This window comes from Dermacentor silvarum, chromosome 3 (genome assembly GCF_013339745.2).
Source record: "Dermacentor silvarum isolate Dsil-2018 chromosome 3, BIME_Dsil_1.4, whole genome shotgun sequence".
Lineage (NCBI taxonomy): Eukaryota > Metazoa > Arthropoda > Arachnida > Ixodida > Ixodidae > Dermacentor > Dermacentor silvarum.
In genome coordinates this window covers 108,921,102-108,943,707 of record NC_051156.1, presented here as the reverse complement: position 1 = coordinate 108,943,707, position 22,606 = coordinate 108,921,102, and the positions used below count along the sequence as shown (strand labels likewise).

General features: G+C 48.1%; 3 protein-coding genes across 4 annotated transcripts in view; all 3 read left to right on the top strand.

Moving 5' to 3' along the window:
- Positions 1-22,606, top strand: part of LOC119445676 (monocarboxylate transporter 2) — a 172,376-nt gene that overhangs the window by 72,885 nt on the left and 76,885 nt on the right. The gene's annotated exons all lie outside the window — the stretch shown is intronic.
- Positions 1-22,606, top strand: part of LOC119444660 (monocarboxylate transporter 2) — a 163,567-nt gene that overhangs the window by 134,770 nt on the left and 6,191 nt on the right. The gene's annotated exons all lie outside the window — the stretch shown is intronic.
- Positions 1-22,606, top strand: part of LOC119444659 (monocarboxylate transporter 9-like) — a 41,216-nt gene that overhangs the window by 12,751 nt on the left and 5,859 nt on the right. The window contains exons 3-4 of the mRNA XM_049663513.1: positions 4,545-4,691; positions 16,924-17,067. Coding sequence (XP_049519470.1) covers positions 4,545-4,691; positions 16,924-17,067 — 291 coding nt within the window. The remainder of the gene's footprint in view (positions 1-4,544; positions 4,692-16,923; positions 17,068-22,606) is intronic.

Below are 22,606 nucleotides of genomic sequence, written 5' to 3'. Positions count from 1 at the left end.
ACTGGACCATTGTTTTAAAGTGAACCCAAAGCGAGATAACATTTTTTACGCTTCCTTGGTACGAAATCCGTACAGGAATTCTATGGAGGAACCATTCTACCCTGGCTTGACCACATGTCGTACATAAAAGAGGTTTACTGTTTTGTTACGCAAAACACAACTACACAAATTGCCAATATTTTGTCGGTGGAAATATTGTGCTATATACAAAACATCTCGCCTCTTTTCCAACTATGCTCTACAGCGCTACTCGGAATGACACTAGTGATTTAGGCAGTTGTGTTTTCTGCGAACATTGCTGAAGATGGGTGAACTTGAAAAAAATAGGAATGTCTGGCATCTGGATTGGCTAAAATTATTTATTACGAAAAATTCTATCGTAAGAAGTTCTTTGAATAAGGGCCCAGTTTTTTAGTAACAGTTATTGAAAATCCCAAAAAACAATATTATCATGTTTACTACTACTCAACTCAGCCATAAACGATCACATCATAATTCTGATATCTGATATCATAAATTGATATAATATTCAAAGATATGAAATATCTCATTATCTTAAGAGTAGGGTTTTTTGCAAAATACTCGTAAAGATTGTAACGAATTGGCACAAGCGGTAAATTCATATATGAAATTCATCCAGATGGTCTAATTGATTCAGTTTAGCGAACAGCGATTTCGGTTTTTGGTGCATAGTAACACCTTCGTAAACTTTGTGCTTCCAGTTTTTTTATGTAGCCCAACTTTCGGCAATTTTAATGAAATATTCTTATTCATGGAGAAAAAAATTGCTTCCAACAAATCGCTTCGAAATAGAATGCGTTTCCACCTATAAGTTAACTTTCGCTGTCGAGTGCAAACAAATTCCCTGAAATTGGCCGAGCGTGTCCTCATAAAATCATTTCTGGTACCGTATTCTTTAACGGTTTGCTATGGAACCGGTTCAATTTCACGAACGTCCATTGGCTGGCGCTTGGCTTTAGTCACGACTGCTGGGCGTGACCACAACATTTGTTGTCGCATAGGTTGTCAGCCACCTGGAAAGAGAACCCGTCGTCTGCAACGAGCGGAACGACGGAGAAGTGGTTCGCTCGAGGGTCACATGCGCTCGCGAGCGTGGTGTCGAGGGTTGCTAAGGCAACCGTTGCCACCAGCTAGTCTCGTGCTGTTCGAAGTGAGCAGATAGAGCAGGCAATGGCGGCTTCCTTGGTTGGTTGTGTTAAAGCTGGCGAGCGCCGCCCAAAGACACCGACGTGACGAGGGGCAACGAAGTGGCGCGTTCGACCTGGGCGAGGAAGCGTTTCGTAGCCACTTTAGGCTCTCCATAGACACATTGCGATGGCTTGGCGAGGAGCTAGAAAAATCCATTGGACCACAAAGATTTAGTGGCGTTGACGCTGTGAAGAAAGTGCTGTGCGCGCTGCGTTATTTTTTTTTTTTTTGTCACTGCGAGTTTTCAGTAGTATGATCGAGGTGAAGAGACGAGTGGGCTGTCGCAAACGACAGTCAGTCACATCATTGCAGCCATCGCCAAGTCGCAAAGCCATTTCCGTTGCAGGTGAACTTTAAAAAGGATGGGTGATATTCCCTTCCACGGCGCAAGAGAAAGCCGCAGTCATGAAAGGCTTTCTAGACCGCGCCAAGATTGACGAAGTTGCGGCATGTGTGGACGGCACTCTTATAGCGATCGTCCACCTTAAGAAGCTCAGCCCGGGTTAACCAGAACCCCATTACAGCAGCAAAGTTGGTCTACACCTCGTCGCTACGTTATACTCTTTCTCCGTGTGACGTAACAGCCACAGCGCACCAGGGCCCGAGTTCACAAAAACTTCTTACGCAGAACTTTTCGCAAGAAAGAATTTTAGCCAATCCGCATGTTAGACATATCATTAGCGAAGGAGGCCAGCCAATGGCAAAAGGAACTTACGTAAGAAAAGCTTTGTGAATATGGCCCCAGTTCTAAAGGAAACGGTTATTACAATCGGCCTCTGGCTGATATAGCCTCAAACTATTCTAGGGTGCTATAATGTGAAAGCTATTAAAACTGTTTTTATTCCAATCTCCTGACGTCAAATTTACGTAACCACTGACGCAAGCATCGGGCGGTGACTCGCAGCGTTGTCTGAACAACCCAGCCAAACACTCTCCTCGTTTAGAGGAGGTCACCTTTGTTCGCTTTCAAAACGAATAACATTGCCGGCACTGAGAGGTGTTTGCTATCTAATTGGCTGACAAGAGGCAAGGAGAACGCTCTAGTGAAGAGGGTTTCGATGGAGCCCAGCCAGCACAGTGAAAATAGATAACCGCATGAAGAGGGTGGTGACGGCTTCTCCGATTTGTCCGCTTCGCCTTACTTGCGGTGGTTGGTCGAAAATCGCGGCGGCATGTAACGGAAGGACAATAATTCCATTAAAATGGATCCTCAGCAAGGAAGAGTTTGCAGAGTGATGTCGTATACGTGCCGAAAGGGCTCGATAACCTTTTACTGCCATGCAAAAAAAAAGTTTATCATGCGCCAATCAATACATGCTCACCCGAAGGTGCGAGTCGCGAGGGCCTGAGCGGTCGGCGGGCAGCCATCTTCTATTCCTTCCGGAACGGGGCAGTCTCTGGCTATTCAGAAAAATATACAGTTTTGTTCGGCATAATACTGCTTTTTTTTCGCGTACACGTCCCTTTGAAGAGCTGAGTTTTCGCGGTTTTGTGAAGTCGCGTGACAGACAGGCGAAGTGGGCGCAGCCCGAAAACATTGGACCAATAGCAGAGGACTAATGGTGAGAAGGCGCCGAATCAGGAATAATTATTTTTTTGTGCGGTGTAATTATGCACAATCAGTGTGTGCACGTTATATCAGATGGGTAGCTATCGCGGTTTTCGTGACGTCGGGTGACAGACAGGCGAAGTTGGTAGTGGCCCGAAAATGTTTTGACCAATCGTGGTGGGCTGAGCGAAGAATTGGAAGAGAAAAGTTTGGAATAGCTTCACTTTATAGCGCCCCTAATGCGTTTCTATTCCACTTATGCCAATAGCCAACTCCGATTGGTCAAACATTTTTGGGCCACGCCCACTTCTCCTGTCTGTCAAGCGACGTCGAAAACAGCGAATACTGTGTTTCTGATACGACGTGTACTTTGAAAAAAGTGACCGCCAATAAGGAGGAAAGCGTTTGAATGGGCTGTTAAAACAAAGTGCAGGGTCACCGCCCGCTGCTTGCGTAAGCTGGTACGTAAATACGTCACCAGGAGACTGGAATAAAATCAGCAGGGAATGGTTTTACGTTATACGGCCTATTGTCGGCGCACTGTGTTGAAGTACACGCCGAGTCTGCAAACGTTAGAGCTTTGCAAAGCTTATGCTTTGAAGAATGGCGCCGAAAAGTTCCCTCTACGCTTCTTCAGTCACTGCGAGGTCTGCCACACAACGTGGACTTAATTCCTAGTGACAACCACCTACTGCCCATTTTGACTATTAGACTGGTGTCCCCCCCCCCGTCAGACAGCTGACGTTTCTGTTTAAGTTTTTATACTATGGGACCGTGTCGCCGTTATCTCTGAAAAAATTCGCGCAGGAACCCCTCTGGGAGTTGTATAAGTGTGCGTAAGCATTGTGGCACTTGCTCATCTTCAGACAGCCCGGTATCACTATCAGTGTAATTACATATGCTCCGGCCAGTACAAAAAACGTCGCTGCGGCGACACGAAGTGGTACGGACGGCGGCGCAAGGTTCATTGATAACGCAAGCAGAGTACTGCAGGTGGTGGGGCAAGGTGCGCTGATGACCTTCCGATCACCATAAGCCGTTACCGCTCTTTAGCGCCTTGTCCATCCATGCCGAACTATTATGAACCATGATCAAAATACTCCGGCGGCATCACGGACTCATCAAACATACTCTGATGTGGCCGCGCGGACCGTATCTTGAAAGCGATGTGCAAAGCCGACAGTGAGTGCTGAATTCTGATAGCTCAGCACGCTCTGTTTTCGCCGTTTCGCGTTGAAGAGAGACGCGCCGGCCCATATCTTGAAAGAAATATGCGAAAGGGGCAGCCAGGCTGTGCTGAGATCTTCGTCAGCGCTGTGTTCTTGCCGCTTAATTCGCGTTGAGGCGATAGGCAGCACGAAGGTAAATTGCTCGCTGCTGCGGGCTCTATCTTGAAAGCGATCGTCTTACGGGGCGGACGAATGGACAGACTGACTCACGGACAGTTTTCTCGTTGGGTAAGCATAGAAATGATTACGCATTAACGAATACTTGGGCAAGAGCATGTATACTTATTTATGGCTCTGAAATCTCCGCGAGCTGCCTCGCTTCCCCTATAGATAACGTCTCCCCTTTGTCGAACAGAAACTGTGACAGCGGTTTCAGCAGGACAAGTATCATAATGGGTGATATTACCTTGAGTTAGGCCACCCTGTGGTCCGCGGGCACCATTGATCGTTATTTATAACTGCAAATCTTAGCCACCTAAATTTCGAATGGAAGGTTTTGAATGAAGCACGTGCCTGCGCACGTCTCTAAAATAAGTGTTTTATATTACTCCGTGCAGGTGCCTGCGCGCTGTCATCTTTCTTCGCACTGGCTGGGTGGCGTTCAGCAGGATTCCTATTCATCGCTATACTGGAGACTTTCCAGGTCAACAGAACTGAAGGCTCGTGGCCGATAGTGCTGATGACTGCGCTAGGTTACCTCGCAGGTGAGAAGGAACGTCTTCGCTATTGTCTCCGTAACAGTCAGCTAAAGAACATGGTAAATGCGTTGTAAGCACTAGTGCAGCCTGGAACATTACGTTGCTTTGCCCAATTACGAGGAATTAAACTGCCATATCTTGTATTCTAGATTGCATGCGCGTGTTTGGCTTGTTCGATAAAAAGAAATTAACAAAATGTAGCTGCGACCTTTTATTAAAGAAGTGATGACGTAAGGTGTGACTGCCAGTTATAAAATATTCGACAGCTTTTCCCAGGGTTTGCATTTCTCGTTTCCAACTATGCTGAGCTCTCGTGCAAGTGACCTGCTGTCCCGTGAGCTACGTTGTGCTTAGTTATTTTAATGTAAAGATTTACGAGTGGAAGGCATATTGAAGCGATCTATCTTTTTCGCCAATGTGATTGGTTTTCATCGTTGGAGCCATGACAAGAAAAAAGGAAGGAAGGCAGGAGAAATAGACGGAAAGGCAGGGAGGTTAGCTAGTTCTCAGAATGGCTGGCTACCCTGTGCTGGGGGAAGGGATCAAGGGGAATAAAATATATTATACTCGCGGACAACATTATGTGGCAATGAAGGGAAAGCTACGGAGGCAAAACTCGCACAAGTGAGAGCGCTTCTGAAAAGAGTCCCGCGTATTAATCCAGGTTGGTTTAGGCTGGGGAAGAGAAAACATAAACTGCTTACTAGCAACAGTTAAATAAGGCAGAACACACCACTGAGTGTAAAAGTTCACTTATTCTGGGGCTTTTCTTATGCGCGTCTGGGCAAACGCGAAACCGTCGCACGTGGAAGCTGCGACGATTCAGCGTCTGTTCCGAGCAACCAAAAGCACTGTCAAACGCTGCCGGACTACTTGGCGCGGTAACACATGTGCAGCATCCACGCGCCCGTTGCTTCCCCTTCATTGCCACAGAAAGCTGTCCTCGAGTATAGAACAGAGATGTAAAAAAATGTCAAGAAGAACAAAAAAGGTGAATACGGCACTGCTTAAAATTTGTCTATGAGACCACTTCTCCACAAGAAGCGCAACAACGCTTTCAAAGTCTAATGTGCTAGGGACGGTCTCGCCCAGTGTCCCAGGACCCTTTCCTCTGACAAAGGGCTTTTATCAAATCGATCTAACACTATTGAAAGTTCTTTCCTGGGTGCACTGAAGCGGGTACACTCACAGAGAAGGTGCGCGATTGTTTCCTCGCAGCTGCAGTTGTCGCATGTAAGGCTGTTGGCCATTCCGATCCGAAATGAGTAGGCATTTGGGAAGGCCATGCCAAGCCACAAGCAGCACAGAAGCGTCTCCTCAGCTCTAGATATTCCCGACGGAAGACGGAGCTACAGATTCGGATCCAAGAGAGAGATGAATGAGATGGGAAAGGCAGGGAGGTTAACCGGAAGTTAGATATCAAGTTTGCTACCCTGCACTGGGGAAGGGGTATGGGGAGACAGAGAAATAAAGAAAAATGCACACACAAAGAAAGAGAGGGAGATCAGAAAACACACACACACAAAAGGAACTCAGGTGTGTCACAGTCGTCAAGCAGGTCGCGTGTCCAGAGGAACTTCAGCAGCGCCCCCATCGCCTTCTGGCGCGAAGACCGCGTCAGCCGGCATTCTAAGATCGTCTGCTCAGAAAGCGGCCGGTCGTCGAGGCGCGCCAGCGTCATCACGAGCGACTGTCTCTGGGAGCTGTAGCGGAGACAATGACACAAGATATGTTCGATCGTTTCCTCACTGTCGCAACTATCACAGGCAACACTGTCAGCCATTCCGATGCGGCAAGCAAAAACATTCATGAAAGATACTCCAAGCCACAGTCAGCAGAAAGCAGTTGTCTCGATTTGGGAAAGTCCAGATGGAATACGCAGTCCATGGGATGGGTCCAAGCGGTGCAGTCAAGTATACCGGAAACCTGGCCTGTTCGATATGGATCGAGTGGCATCACGCGCGAGTATACGAAGCTTTGTTGCTGCATCGGTTTTTGAAAGTGGGATGGGTTCTTTCCCAGCATTTTCGTGAGCCCCCCTAGCAGCTTCATCGAACTGTTCGTTGCCCATGATGCCGCAGTGGCCTGGAGGATCATCGACATGGTAAGGCGGAGGCCGGTAGAGGATTCTTGCGTGCAGGTATAAAGGGATTCGGAAGTGAAGGTAAATGTATCAGAGGAGATTGAGGAAACGCAACAGCGGCAGCAAGGACTGAAAGAAGGCATGAATTCTTCCTCTTAAAAAACACAACCACGAATCTAGTGCCTGTGATCTTCACGCATCCAACCGTTAAAGAATAATGGTGGCAAATCTGTTCAGTAAGAATTCGCATGTGTCAACAACGCATGAATCTCACAAGTTGTGACCACCAGTGAGTACACAGCATGTTTAAGATAACGTCTAGAAAATTAAGGACAAAGGTTCGTTGATTTCTTCACAGTGCGCGATCCGCTAATGCTACAATGACGCTTGTGCACGTGTAATCTTTGAGGTTGCTGCCATCGCAGGGAATGGTTCGTCTAGCGTCAGCACTTAGTCTTTAAGCTTGAATCAGACAGAACTAATTTATCTTAACAACCGCAATAATTCTGGGGAAATCTAATTGGTGTCTCATTCTTCTTGGTCATGCACAGGGATGTACCTTCGTTTTATTTACCTACATATTTGTGTTCCTTTCTTAATGAAGAATTCAGTCGTCAGTGAGCGCTGGTGTCTGTTCCCCTTCCTTTACTTCGTATTTCGCACTCTTTCCCTGTCGAATACAAAATACAACTTGGCTAAAGCAGTAGCCAGCCACTTCAATGAACATGGTCATATATTCTTTAAAGGAAGACTCTATTCACTACAAACAAATTTTCGTTCACCTCGCGAGAGAAAATATACGGAATCATACCTCATACACAGGTTTAAATGCCTACACCCGACGGGAATCAATTTGGCACGTGGTAACTTATAATCGCTAATAGCTGTAACACAAACATGAAAGTATCATATCATTAACAAAGGTACAAAACACGTTATGCCACCAGCTAATGCTCCATTCTTAAGGTCACCTATTCCTCCCTTTCCAATTCTTCCCTGCCTCTCCCCTACCACTTTATTAAATATTCTCTTCTGCGCTTTTACACATCTATCAACCTTACGAGCACTTTTCCATCTACACCTGCCTCCTCCGGCTTCTGCTTTCACCCTCCTATTTATCATTCGGACTTTTATTGCGATAGCAATTATATGGACACTCCAAAGCAGATTTCTGCCGTCGGCGTCGCCGTCGCCGTTGCCGTGAGGTTCCGTATGACGTCAATGGAGATGAAATCGTCGCCGCGCGCCGCCGAATGCTGTATGTGCGAGTGAAAGGGCACGAGGGACGCGCTGGTTCACGAGGAGTGAACCCACGGCGGAGAACAAACGCGCGTTCTGCGCCGTGCTTCCTTAAGGGCGCGTTCACATTTGAGACATTCGGCGTCTGGAGCGGCTCGGAATTCAGTACGGCGGCGGCGAGATCCGCCGGAATAGCCCGTTCCGCGCCGATCGCTCCTGGACCGATTTTATTGCGATAGCAATTATATGGACACTCAAAAGCAGATTTCTGCCGTCGGCGTCGCCGTCGCCGTCGCCGTGAGGTTCCGTATGACGTCAATGGAGATGAAATCGTGACCGCGCGCTGCCGAATGCTGTATGTGCGAGTGAAAGGGCGCGAAGGACGCGCTCTTTCACGGGGAGTGAACGCACGGCGGAGAACAAACGCGCGTTCTGCGCCGTGCTTCCTTAAGGGCTGCAGAAGTAGGCGTCTCTTTCCTCCTTTACAATCACCATATATGTAGAGCAAACGCGCCTTCTTCCGATGCGCGAGACGCCGTGGGGGAGGGGGGGAAGGGGGAGGGAAGGGAGGCGACGTTTAGCTGCGGCACCAAGTGCCTATTTATATCACAGGCTCCGGCAACAGTCACCAACGCCGCACGCATTTTGAGCGAACGCGGGCAAAACGCCGACGGCGTCGACAACAGTTCTGCGCGTTGCCGGTGCTGCTGCATGTCCAAGTTTATACAGCTGATAAAGCTAATATCATTACTCCGTATAGCTCTCTACAAATTTGCTATCGCAATTGATGCTTCACCTTTCAGGTGAAACTGCGACAACTTTTTTGCGGAGGCTGCCGCCGGATTGCCTCACCGCGGGCCAATCGGAGCGCGAGTCAGAAATTCGAAAGATGGCGGCCAAGTCCGACGCGCTCGCCATGTCGCAGTCTTCAAGGCTCGTCGCGACATCGGAAATGCTCATCGAATAGGTGCGTAACCACCCGATCGTTTTCGACAAGCACCACGTGAAGCAGAACGTGACCTGACAAAGTGGCGTGACCCAGCTTCTCGCGGTCTTGCAGGACGAACCCCCCGCCACCGCTGGCGTCGTTGCTTTGGCGACTGCTTCTACGCGCCGTGCATCGCCAGCAAGGTGTATGCCAGCAGGCTTAGCATCATCGTCGCTGCAAGGAGGGGTGAAGAGCCGCAAAATAAAAAATTGTCGCAGTTTCACCTGAAAGGCGAAGCATCAATTGCGATAGCAAATTTGAAGAGAGCTATACGGAGTAATGATAGCAGCGTTATCAGCTGTATAAACTTGGACATGCAGCAGCACCGGCAACACGCAGAACTGTTGTCGACGCCGCCGGCGTTTTGCCCGCGTTCGCTCAAAATGCGTGCGGCGTTGGTGACTGTTGCCGGAGCCTCTGATATAAATAGGCACTTGGTGCCGCAGCTAAATGTCGCCTCCCTTCCCTGCCCCTCCCCCCCCCTCCCCCACAGCCTTTCGCGGGTCGGAAGAAGGTACGTTTACTCTACATATATGGTGATTGTAGAGGAGGAAAGAGACGCCTACTTCTGCAGCCCTTAAGGGAGCACAGCACAGAACGCGCGTTTGTTCTCCGCCGTGCGTTCACTCCCCGTGAAAGCGCGCGTCCGTCGCGCTCTTTCACTCGCACATACAGCGTTCGGCGGCGACGATTTCAATTGGCGCTGAGCCGTGCTCCCTCAAGGGCTGCAGAAGATAGCGCCAACCTTTCCCTTTCCCTCAAGAACCACTTATATCGATTTCATCTCCATTGACGTCATACGGAACCTCACGGCGACGGCGACGGCGACGCCGACGGCAGAAATCTGCTTTTGAGTGTCCATATAATTGCTATCGCAATAAAACATGCCAACTTTACACGAGAGGAGATAAGTGCGTAGTTTCGATAGGGTGTATAGAAAGGCGGAGTGGGTTCAGCGAACGCCTTGGCAAGCGCCCATAGGCTCAGGCGAGCTCACGGGCTGAGTAGCTGTCGTCTGCTCGACGCACCGTCTTTGTTGCGTCGTTCGCTTCGTTTCTGTCACGCTTTCTCCATTTCGTTGACTACATTTTGTTGACAAAATCACTGCTTGCATCACCGAGTATGAAAACTAGATGCAGCAGAGTGAAACGCCTGTCAAAGCTCCATGCTGCTGCGGGGTAGGGTCTGCGACGCCACAAGGCGTCTGGCCGACGTTCCGGCGGCGCGGTAGGCAAGCAGTATGAACGCCGCGAATTTCGGCGGCAGGAGAAATCCGTTCGCTGTAGACGCCGAATTCTCCAGTGTGAACGTGCCCGAAGGGCTGCAGAAGTAGGCGTCTCTTTCCTCCTTTACAATCACCATATATGTAGAGCAAACGCGCCTTCTTCCGACGCGCGAAAGGCCGGGGGGGGGGGGAGGGGGAGGAAAAGGGGGTGACGTTTAGCTGCGGCACCGAGTGCCTATTTATATCAGAGGCTCCGGCAACAGTCAGCAACGCCGCACGCATTTTGTGCGAACGCTGGCAAAACGCCGACAGCGTCGACATTAGTTCTGCGTGTTGCCGGTGCTGCTACATGTCAAAGTTTATACAGCTGATCAAGCTATTATCATTGCTCCGTATAGCTGTCGACAAATTTGCTATCGCAATTGATGCTTCGCCTTTCAGGTGAAACTGCGACCACTTTTTTTCTTCTTTTCTTCTTCTATCCTTCCCCCTCGTTTTTATGTATTTTTTTAGTTCTTTTAATGTTCCTCACTGACACATTCCAAAGTCCCGGACGCCACGATATCTTTTTCGGCGCATGCGCCACACAGCGTCGCGTGGCTTCTGTATACCGCCGTAACGACGCCTACGCTGAACTACTCAGGCTAACGTCCCTTAAAAAACCAGCTGCTGCCTTCCAACTACCCCGTTCATTGCCCCCAGACTGTATTGCCGTCCTAACACCTTCAAAATTACCCGACGCATTGCTGCTACGCTACTCAAGTCATTGCGACTCATGCCTTTCTGTTACTTGCGCACTGCTCGGCTCTTCTAAAAACACAAACGCACGCCACCTGCGACACCTCTGAAGGCTCCTTAGCCTCTGGCTCCCCCAACATCCTCCTATGTCCTTCGTCTTCTTTTTATTGCGATAGCAATTATATGGACACTCAAAAGCAGATTTCTGCCGTCGGCGTCGCCGTCGCCGTGAGGTTCCGTATGACGTCAATGGAGATGAAATCGACGCCGCGGTAAGTAAGTGGTTCTTGAGGGAAAGGGAAAGGTTGGCGCTATCTTCTGCAGCCCTTGAGGGAGCACGGCTCAGCGCCGCGCCGATCGCTGTATGTGCGAGTGAAAGGGTGCGAGGGGCGCGCGCTTTCACGGGGAGTGAACGCACGGCGGAGAACAAACGCGCGTTCTGCGCCGTGCTCGCTTAAGGGCTGCAGAAGTAGGCGTCTCTTTCCTCCTTTACAATCACCATATATGTAGAGCAAACGCGCCTTCTTCCGACGCGCGAGAGGCCGTGGGGGAGGGGGGGGGGAGGCGACGTTTAACTGTGGCACCAAGTGCCTATTTGTATCAGAGGCTCCGGCAACATTCACCAACGCCGCACGCATTCTGAGCGAACGCGGGCAAAACGCCGACGGCGTCGACAACAGTTCTGCGTGTTGCCGGTGCTGCTGCATGTCCAAGTTTATACAGCTGATAAAGCTAATATCATTACTCCGTATAGCTCTCTACAAATTTGCTATCGCAATTGATGCTTCGCCTTTCAGGTGAAACTGCGACAACTTTTTTAGGGGCGAAGCTCCTTAGGGTGTGGGTCTGTCCCTCCTCTGTAGTATGTAGTAGTAGTAGTAGTCATCGTCGTACTAGTAGGTAGCCACGTCTGGTTTTATAAAAAAAAATTCCGAAAGTTGTGTCCGTAGCGCGGAATCGAACCAGGGACCCCTCGCTTCCGAACGCGCGGCGCTAGCCACTACGCCACGAAGCGCTTTTTTTTTTCTTTCATGGTATTTATTACGAATACGTAAGATATTTCCATAGCAGCCAAAACAGTCAGCCGCGTCTACAAGCACAAAACAAACACTTCACAGTACAATTATTACGGTAAGAGTTCTCTAAAAGGGAGGCAAAAGGATACACTTCAACAACAACGGATACCAGTCTGGTTGGGAGTCTCTCTGATCATAAAAGTCTTTCAGCTGTGAAATCATCCGAATGAAATGTGACTTCGAAGATACAATTGGTTCTGCATTCCGATCTAGCATGCGAGTTTTCCATAAACTGTGCAACGCCATAAGCAGGAGCATATCAAAAGGCACATCGTCACATTGAGGTTGTATCAGATATCGTATTGTATAAGCATTTATATCAAAATCCTTTTTTAAAGTCCTTTGGAGAACGTCCCAAAACAATATGGCATCCTTGCAATCAATAAAACAGTGTTCTATGCCTATTCCTCCTCACACTAAAACATTCTTCTTCAAAGTGCACACTGAAACGTTACCTGTTAAAACCTGGTTAAATCGGAAAGGAATCTTTGTATCTTCGATAAACTGTCGTCTCTGTAATGTACCGGACTACGCCACGAAGCGCTCCTGGACACACGCACCACGATGACAATAAATACCCAACATTAACGAAAGACTGCGCGTTTCTAACGCGTTTGTGCTAGCGCGTTACGGCCCGTGTAAGAAGCTGGTGTAAGACGCTGTGGCCTCTCCACCTTACCCCCGTATTCATAAACGCTCCTCGACTTGAACTTGACTTGCCACCGCCTTGGGCAGCGCGTTCGAAACGCGTTGAAGGTGGTGGCAAGTCAAGTTCAAGTCGAGGAGCGTTTATGAATACGGGGGTTATACTCTCTCAGCAGTCATGTGATGGCGTCGGCAAACGCGGTGCACGTTCCGGCATGTGTAAACGGCTGCGTAAGACGCTGTGGCCTCTCCCCCTTACTATAGAGTACTGCACGTTTCTAACGCGTTTACAGGAACCGCTCTCCCTTCATTTCACGGACCATAAAACCGTCATAATGAAGGGACAACGCAAGCCATCCATCGTCTAAGAACAAATTAAAGTTGATTTTGTATATATACACACAGTGTTTCTCACGTCTTTACATGATGATCGACTGGGCGAATTACACGGAAGATTCACGGTTTACCGATGATTCCCTCCGGAGCTTCGCCCACTCATCATCATTCACCCCGTGGATATGCTGTGATTTTTTTCTCTTATTTTCTGCCGCTTTCCCATTGTCCCGCTTTTCTCCTCGTCTTATCAAAAACGTCTGGAGACGTCAAGCGACAACGCTCACTTTCTTTTCCGTCTCCCTTTACAGCAAGCCCCCACCGAAAACGACAGCACGTGACGACACTCTACTAACCTATTAAACCTAACCCGCCGAGGGTGACAAGACTGCCTTTGACGAAGATAGGTCCTCCTATCCAAACGTCAGCCAGCCTTTCTGAGGCACCTTATTCCTATTTATAACCTTTATACAAAGTCTATCTACCTTGTACCGCATCTATGGAACTGCTACATGGCGTACCACCTGTTGCAATATTATGTGACTGCAATGTAATATGTGCACTTATGGACGCTATATGGCGCGCATCTGACATCGCATGACTCCTCGCGTGCTAGGACGCGTGTATAGGGCATGTTTCTGCAGGAGCTACCAAGCGCTGTGTGGCGCAGTGGTAGAGTAGGTGACTCCCCGCAGTAGGCCTGGGTTCGATCCCGGCGGGAACTGGTTTTTTTTTTACACCGCGTGTCGAACACGCGCGGTGTCCGTGACTGCAGCAGGCGCCTCTGGCGTCGGCTCGGCATGTTTTGACCAGCCAAAACATGCCGCTTGGCCGTGACGTCACCGGGGATATAAAGCTCGGAGCCGCCGCGACGGCGGCACAACTCTCGTTGACTCTGTGGAGAGTACATGTACCCTTGGCATGGGACAACCAAAGAAGATCCGGACACCCCAAGAAGAAGCCGCTCATCTTGAAGCGCGTCGCGCGGCCAAGCGAGAATCTGTGCGTCGGTGGCGATCCAATTCGGAAAACCGTGCCTAGCAGCACTTAGCATTTCCTAGAAAACCTTAGTCAAGCCTAGTAAAACCTGGAAGAAAAGCTAGGTCGATCACCAGCTCCGTTGTTTACTCTAGCTTTGCACCACTAGTGCAAGTTACCCACGTTTTTTTTCTTCTCGTTCCTGGTGACAGCGGCGACTGACATCGGCAACAGCGGCGGCGGCGGACACCATCACCAACCAAAACGGCTATTGGGATCACCCCCTAATAGCTTACGCTCTAATAATAGAGGATACGTTCTATTGTTTACGGGCTATCACAGGTGTCACAGGCAGCACTGGCAGCCATTGCGATGTAGCGAGTAAATGCATTCGTAAACAACTACTTCAGGCCACAGTCGGCTGAGAACAGTTGTCTCGATTAGGGATAGTCCAAATGAAATGTGTAGTCTGATGGATGGGTCCAGGCGGTGCAGACGAGTATGCCGGAAACCTGGCGTGTTCCACAAAGATCATTTGACATCATGCGCGAGTATGCGACGCTTTGTTGCTGATGTCTCGACAACTGTAGACGGATCTGCAGGAGCTGTGATCTTCCCCCGAAAAGCCGTGATCAGTCAGTTTAAAACCTCTCAACGGACAACGTCGACTGCTGCGGAGCTTGCTGCGCTTCGCATGATTCGTGAAGATCTACCACGAAGATGGAGCATAATTACCGATTACATGGCAATCCTGCAATTTCTGCTATCTTCTCTACGTCGTCGACCACAAGCCAACTTTTGTTGGAAATAAGGCAGCTATATCACCAACTAGCAGAGAAAGGACATGACATCAGTTTTCAGGGGTTCCCAGGCCACCGCGGCATCATGGGCAACGAACATACCGAGGAAGCTGCTAGGAGGACTCACGAAGATGCCCTGAAGGAACCCATCCAGCTATCAAGAACCGATGCAATGCGAGGTAAGACACTAAGGCAATGAATCGGTAAGCTCTCTCAAGTAAAAAAAATGGCCTAATAAGGAAATGACAAAGCATGAAAGTGTCGAACTCAAGAGATCCGGTAGAATTCACTAAGCTGTCAAAACCGACAAACAAGAAAGAAGTCAAGGATATTCGAAATTGTAACATCGGAAAGATTGAGGAAGCCGTAAAAATGGCTGCAGCATGTAAGTGAGAATAAAACTTCGCATAGGACAAGGCAAGATGTATGCAGTGAAAAACAAGCAGCGTACTGTCATCAGGTATCATGATGAATTGTAAAAGCAACAGAAGAAATTTGTACTGACCTTTGCACAATACACAGAGCATCTACGCAGCCTTCATTGGAAATAGTGATGAACGGGATACAGAGGCTAATTCCATTACTAGCGATGAAGTTAGAAAGACCTTGCAAGACATATAGCCGGACAAAATGGCAGGACAAGATGGAATAGCAATCGACTTCATCAAAGATGGAGAAGATGCATCACGACTTCAAGTGTACCATAGAGCTGGTAAAATGACAACATTATACTAATCCAGAGCAACGGAGACGTTAAAGGATTGAAGAATTATCGGCTCATGAGCTTGCTTTCAGTATTGTATAAAATATTCACACAATAATTTTCAATAGAGTCATAGCAACGCTTCAATCATTCAAGAAACAAGCAGCTTCAGGAAGGGATATTCTACAATAGATCACATCCATGTCATCAATCAGGTGACTGAAAAATCAGTGGAATACAATCAACTTTTCCATATGGCTTTCATAGATTATGAAAAGGCATTTGATTCATTAGGGATACCAGCAATCATGCCGGCATTGCGCAGTCAAGGAGTACAGGAGGGTTACGGGAATACCTTGGGAAAAAACTACAAAGATTCCACGGCTACCTTGATTCTCCACAAGAAAAGTGGAAAATTCCCTATCAAGAAAAGGGTCAGGCAAGGACACACTCTCTCCAATGCTATTCACTGCATGCTTAGAAGAAGCATTCCAAGCTCTTAGACTGGGAAGGCTTAGAAGTGAGGATCGAGGGTGAATATTTCAGCAACCTTCGGTTTGCAGATAACATTGTCCTGTTCAGCAACACTGGAGACGAATTACTGCAAATGATTGAGGAGCTTAACCCGGAAAGTGTAAGCGTGGGGTTGAAGATGAATATGCAGAAGACAAAGATAATGTTCAATAGCGTGGCAAGGGAACAAGAATTCAGGATCGCCAGTCAGCCTCTAGAGTCTGTAAAGGAGTACGTTTATCTAGGTCAATTACTCACAGGGGACCCTGATCACGAGAAAGAAATTTACGGAAGAATAAAATTGGGTTGGAGTGCATACGGCAGGCATTACGAAATCCTGACTGGGAGCTTACCACAGTCGTTGAAAAGTATACAATAATTACGTCCTACTGGTGCTAACATATGGGGCAGAGACGTGGAGGTTAACACAGCTCGAGAAATGTTTGGCGTAACGTTAAGAGACAGGAAGAGCGTAATGTGGATCAGTGAGGAAATGAGTATAGCCGATATTATAGTTCCTTTTAAGCGAAAAAAAAATGGAACGGTGCCGGCCATGTAATGAGTACTGCAGATAACCGGTGCACAATTAGAGTTCCATAATGGGTGCCAAGGGAACAGAAAAGCAGTAGAAGACGTGATAAAATTAGGTGGGATGATGAAATTAGGAAATTCGCAGGCGCGAGTTGGGACAAGCTAGCGCAAGGCAGGGGTACTCAGAGATAGCTGGGATAACTTAAGACCTCTTACAGTGGATATAAAATAGGTCGATGACGATAATGATAATTGTATTTGCGGGAAAACGTATTCAGGAGCTATTACAGGCGCACAAAATGTGCGTGCCGATAAAGCAGCGTATACAATGTAAGAGTGAAAAGTGAGAGAAGTATGCATGTATCTCATTTGTTCTTACCTTTCAGGCTTCATTACGGGACCACTGGTGCACAGGTTCAACGCTCGTCTAGTGATTATTGCGGGAACAGCGATTTCAAGCGCTGGTCTATTGCTGAGCTTTTTTGCCACAACAATTGGATTTATGACATTTACACTGGGCGTAATACACGGTAAGGCTCATTTGTCTAAACCTAAATGTAGTATGCAATAATCTTGTGCACTCAGCAACTCGTGCTGCGATTAGGATGCTTCGTTGCAGTGGCTCAGAGAACATTTCCTTGCTAAATGTTGAGCCGTGGCGGGCGTTTTTGCATATGTGCGGCAAGCAGAGGCATGTGTCCATGTATAATCCAGTTTCTCATAGTAAATTGGTCTAGTTAAATGCAAAAAAGATCCGGGGCAGCTTTGTGCAAAATAACACCTATCTCAGCCATTCACTGCACTCTACTTTCTGCCATTCATTTTTTTTTTTGCTCAAAAGTGCACAGAGTACAACATGATGAGGAAGGCAAGATAAACGCTGCAGATTAAACAGCAACACTGGAGACGAATTACTGCAAATGATTGAGGAGCTTAACCCACTCCCCACCTCCCTCATCACTCGGCAGCAATAAAGAAAGCAGCCCACTCAAACACGTATAGGTAAAGAGATGCTTAACGAACGACCAGGGTAATAGGCGTATAGAAAACAAACAATAAAAAAGCTATAAACACCTATACGCCAATGGCATTATACATAAGAATTAAGTCATTTTACTATACCATGGTGATGTCAGTAACATGGAGACAGTAGTTCAGTTATTTGTATTTATTCAGTATGGTGTTACAAAAACATTCTACGCGTTTGTTGCTGTAGGTAGTACGTGTCCTTCGGAAAATATCAGTAGGGGCGGATCCAGGTTTTTTCTGAGGGGGGGGGGGGGGAGGGTCAGCTTCTGTCAATGATGATGATGATGATAGTAGCCTTTCTTATTTAGCGAAATTTACCGTTTTTCCTCACGATAAATGCGCGTTTTATACGGCTAAAGCAACACCTGTAGCCCTCCGTGGTGGCTCAGTCAGCTCAGGCGTTGAGCACGAGATCGCGGGATCAAATCCCGGCCGCGGCGGCCGCATTTCGATGGAGGCGAAATGCAAAAACGCCCGTGTTCTTGCGTTGTAGTGCAGGTTAAAGAACCCCAGGTGCTCAAAATTAATCCGGAGCCTTCCTCTACGGCGTGCTTCATAATCAGAACTGGTTTTGGCACATAAAACCCCAGAAAGAGGAAGAAGACCTGTAGCGAAGCCAGGTATCGGTTTCTGCGATCTTATAGGAAAAGGACGTTACCCAATACAGCCATGTGCTTGGCGGCTGCGCCTGATAATACAGGGTGTTCAAAACTAAGCTTTATGCTTTTCTTAAAATTAGGCTCTGGGAGGCACGCGAAGACCACCTGTACAAATAAGTTATGTGGCCAGGGGGCACAAAGTGAGATGATAATTATCGCTGTGAGCAGCCCAATTAACTAAAATTGAACAATTATTTTTTGTTGACTGCAGTTAGTGGGTATGGTTGTATTGAAAACTTAGAGACAGTCGAGTTTCTACACAGTATCAGTCGGAAGAATTATTCTAGCGTGTCCGTGCTCCGAGATATCAGACTCCAAATTTCAATTGTCGTACTGCGCAGAATAATCGAGAATAAAGACGCGACAATTCTCATGAATTTCCGTGAATGATCATGAAGCTCAGTGACCACTTCTGTGGAGGGATGGCGGTGCCATCTTCTCTCTTGAGTCGTGGTGGTGTGTTGACTAGAGGAACGTTCTTGAATACGGGCGTAACTCCCCGCTCCAACGCAGCAACTACAAAGCTGGGTGTTTACGATATGCGAATCACCGCGTATGAAGACTCACGACACCACCTACAAGAAGAACGATGTGGCGTGTTAGCCGAGAGCGCGAGCCAGCGTCTTCATGTTTTGTTTCCCACTCGACGTCATCCTTTTATACAAGGCGCGCATCTGCTCCCGCTTCTCTAACCAAGCGACGCCATCCTAGGCCCGCGCGCTGGCGTAGGCCGCTGACGTCACGCTCCCCCAATTCGCAGCCGCGGCTCGAGGCTTCGCCCCGCTCCGCGAGAACGCTCACTCAGATAAACGGATGCGGCGGGCTTGAGCCTCCTATGCTTAATGTACGACAATGAAAGTGCGAAGTTACAATGAAAAACTTGTAGCGTACGAACGGTACTGTGCTCGTACTGGATATTGTCAACGTGTAACTGTGATCACAATGAGTGCTACAGTTAAAATAAAGTTGCCTATGCGTAGTTCTTAGTTCAGCTGTTAGTTGTTATTACTTATATATGAACACTTCAGCAAGAGATCTCTTTCATTAAGCAGGTTGGTCGCGGAACCGATGACAGCCAATGAGGCAACCGTTGACACCCTAAGGGGAAACTAAGTTAATCAGGCGCGAAGGCGCTCAAGCGGACCTCGGCGTGCTTGGCAAAAGGGACGTCCCCTCGTTCATTCGACGCCACCGACGGGACGAGTAAGGCACGGCAGGCGCCAGGAGGTCCAAGGTGTTCATAATAAAAAATAACTACGGCAGCTTCGCGATACCACACTCCTACGGAATACAACTAAGCTTGTGAGCGAGCTAGCTTTACTGACTAATGCTGACTGACATGGCTGATACCACTGGTACTCGCGAAAAATACTTTTGAAGAATGCTGGTGGCCATATTTTTTTGCGATAGGGCCATCCCCCTGTCAGCGAGGGGGCGATGCAGAAATCTGAGGGGGGGGGGGGGGGGTTAGGACATCCGGACATCCCCTCTGGATCCGCGCCTGAATATCAGTATTCAATGTGTCATGTGAAACTAATGGGTAAATACTTTCGTAAATTTGTCGAGCTTTTCGATTCAGAACCTCGTGGATGAAGTTCCGCTTTAAACGTAGATAAAAGTTGGTTATCTTAAAAGCTCAGGAACACACTGGTGGTGCCAGCATTGTAACCTAAACCAGCTACAGTTCGAAAGGCGTTTTCAAAGCGAAACTTTCTGTGCTTCTTCCTTCGACGTTTCTGTTGCTACTGCTGCTGTCTTGCCGAATATTTCACGCAGGACGGCACGCCTACTTGTGATCGTTTCAGCGTTGTCATGTTGCCGTGCTCGTTCCATCTAGTGATTCCAGTGTTGTCAACCCACGGTCGTCATGACTTTGTCGTGATGCCGTCATTGCCATTGCATCACCGTCATACCATCTAAGTGGTCCTACTGCCGTCGCGCAGTCGTCATGCCGTCGTCGTCATTTCATTGCCAGCATGCCGTTGTAATCATTCCTTTGTTGCGATGTTGTCATCATTCCGCTGTCTTGATTCTGTCACCGTCACTGAGTTGTCATATCGTGGCCATTCGCCGCCACCTTCGAGCCTTCTTCGTCATACCGTGATCTTTATTCCGTTGTCATCAGTACGTCGTCGTCATTTTGTCGCCATCATGCCGTCGAGGTCCTTCCAACGTCTTCATTTTGTCGCAATAATCCCACTGTTGTCATCCCATTGTCGTCATACAATCGTCGACACGACCTCGCTGTCGTACAGTTGTCATTCCAGCAAAGTCATATCGTTGTTGTCATGATGACGTCATCAAACCACTGTAATCGTTTTATAATCTTCATCTCATTCTCTTCATGCCGTCATCGTTATTCCAGCTCCGTCATTCCATGGTCACACCGTAGTTGGCACTCCGTAGTTATCTTCATAGAATCAGCATAATTACAGCATCGGCACGACAACGCCGCCACGCCGTTGTCGGCTAGCCGGCATCGTCATGCCATCGTCACCACTCCCGCATCGTCATCCCATGATCACCATGGCGTCGTGGTCGTTCCATTGTCGTCATGCCTTCGTCGTCTTTCCATCGTCGTCATACGGTCGTCTTCATGCTGTCGTGGTTCCATCACTGTCATTCCTCCGCCGTCATGCATGAAATGTGCATGATCGAGCGCCACAAGTTTATGTTGAACGAGGCGGTTGCCAGTGAAAACATGTCTAAATAGGACGTGTGGTCTCTACTTGAGAATGGTCGCTAAGCAGGAAGAGCGTTCTTCAAAAACTGCAATGAAAGCTTCGCTTAAAACGATTTAAACAGCAAGTGGGGTCAGAATATTTTTTTTAAGTGAATAGCTTTCTTTGGCTCTTTCGGTCGTTTTCCTCGTAGGCAGGTGTTGCGACGGTTGGTCGGATTGGGGCGAGGGAAGGCGAGGAAACGCGCTTACGGGGAATGCGCGTGCTCAGGGGCAACCGACTTGCGAAGAGGGGCGAAGGGGGGGGGGGGATCAGGCCGGGATCGTCAAACACCACCTAAACTAGTCTAGGTGGTGTTGGATCGCCGCGCGCGAGCCCTCGTGCAGCTAAGTGGCGAGGAGGGACATGAAGACGGGGGCAGGGGGGATGCCCTATCGCTTCGTTATCTCACTCGCTCGTTCGCCATGAGAAGGCGAGGAATAGAGCGCGGGCTCTCGGGAAAGCGCGTTGCGGGGATGGAGGAACTCACTGGCTCGTTCGTCGCCCGTCCCGCTGGCCACCCGGTTAATCTGTTCTAGTTCACTGTAGCCCGGTGGTGGTGACCAGCCCATCGTGGACGATGCGGCGAACAAGACTCTCTGATGCACGCGAGCGTTCCGTCGGACGCTGACAGCATTGACGAGGATGCACCAAGGATATCAAGCGAACGCGTCCGCTCTCCGCGGCTGCCACGGAGAAACTCCGGGGAGGCTACGGAAGGTGCCCAGGGAAAGTGCGTGTACTCTCGGTCAACCGAGTAGCGGGGATGGGCGGCAAGGAGGGGTTGATTTGTACTTCGATCGCTCGTCCATTTGTTCGCTCAGGCTATTCGCTTACAATGACAGTCATCGTCTTTAGTTCCCGCATAATTGTTCATGCAAAGAAACAATTTAAGGTAATAAGTGCATTTATTATTAAATGCAATTTATTAAGTGCAAATTAAAGTAACTTAGGTGGGGATCAAAGAGAGAGCCATATATGAGTAGCTTTTGTCTCATACGAATATGCTGCTGATATATTTTTTAGAACGCCTAGTATAGGCTTACAATATTTCTTTCGTAACATTTCTGTGAGATTCTTACGGAATATGGGCTCGTGAAATAAAATCCTAAATGTTTTAGGCACAGGAGACATATGTATTACCACATTATGTAACTTCAGGTTTCTATAGTGTGTACATAAATGAGATTTTTATTGAAATACGACGGTTTTTGTTGCTTAGCAGTTGACGGCAACAGAATTTAGAAGAAACCAAGCATATAGTTTTTTGAGTATGAAGAGTCCGATATCTATAAATTTTTGAACATCAATACCAGTGCGAAACAAACTTGTGTCATCTGTATAAATAGCGCGTAACGTACAAATTCCCCAAACCTAACAATATCATTTACATAAACCTTGCTAAGCAGTTCCTTCAAGCTTTACACGCCTGGTAAGCTTCTTCATCTCGAAAAGACAGCTTCAGTGTTGAGTCCATGTCCTAAGGAAAAGTTTTTAAACATGCAGGACACAAAACATTTTATTACGTACGCGTGAAACATTGTCCACATGCTCGTATGTACGTTTTTCTCGTTTTCTTTACAGCAGGAAAGCTAGATGATTGCCTATACTTCAACAGCGATTTCTTGATGGAAAGGGCGGCATAATAGTGTGTCCCACTG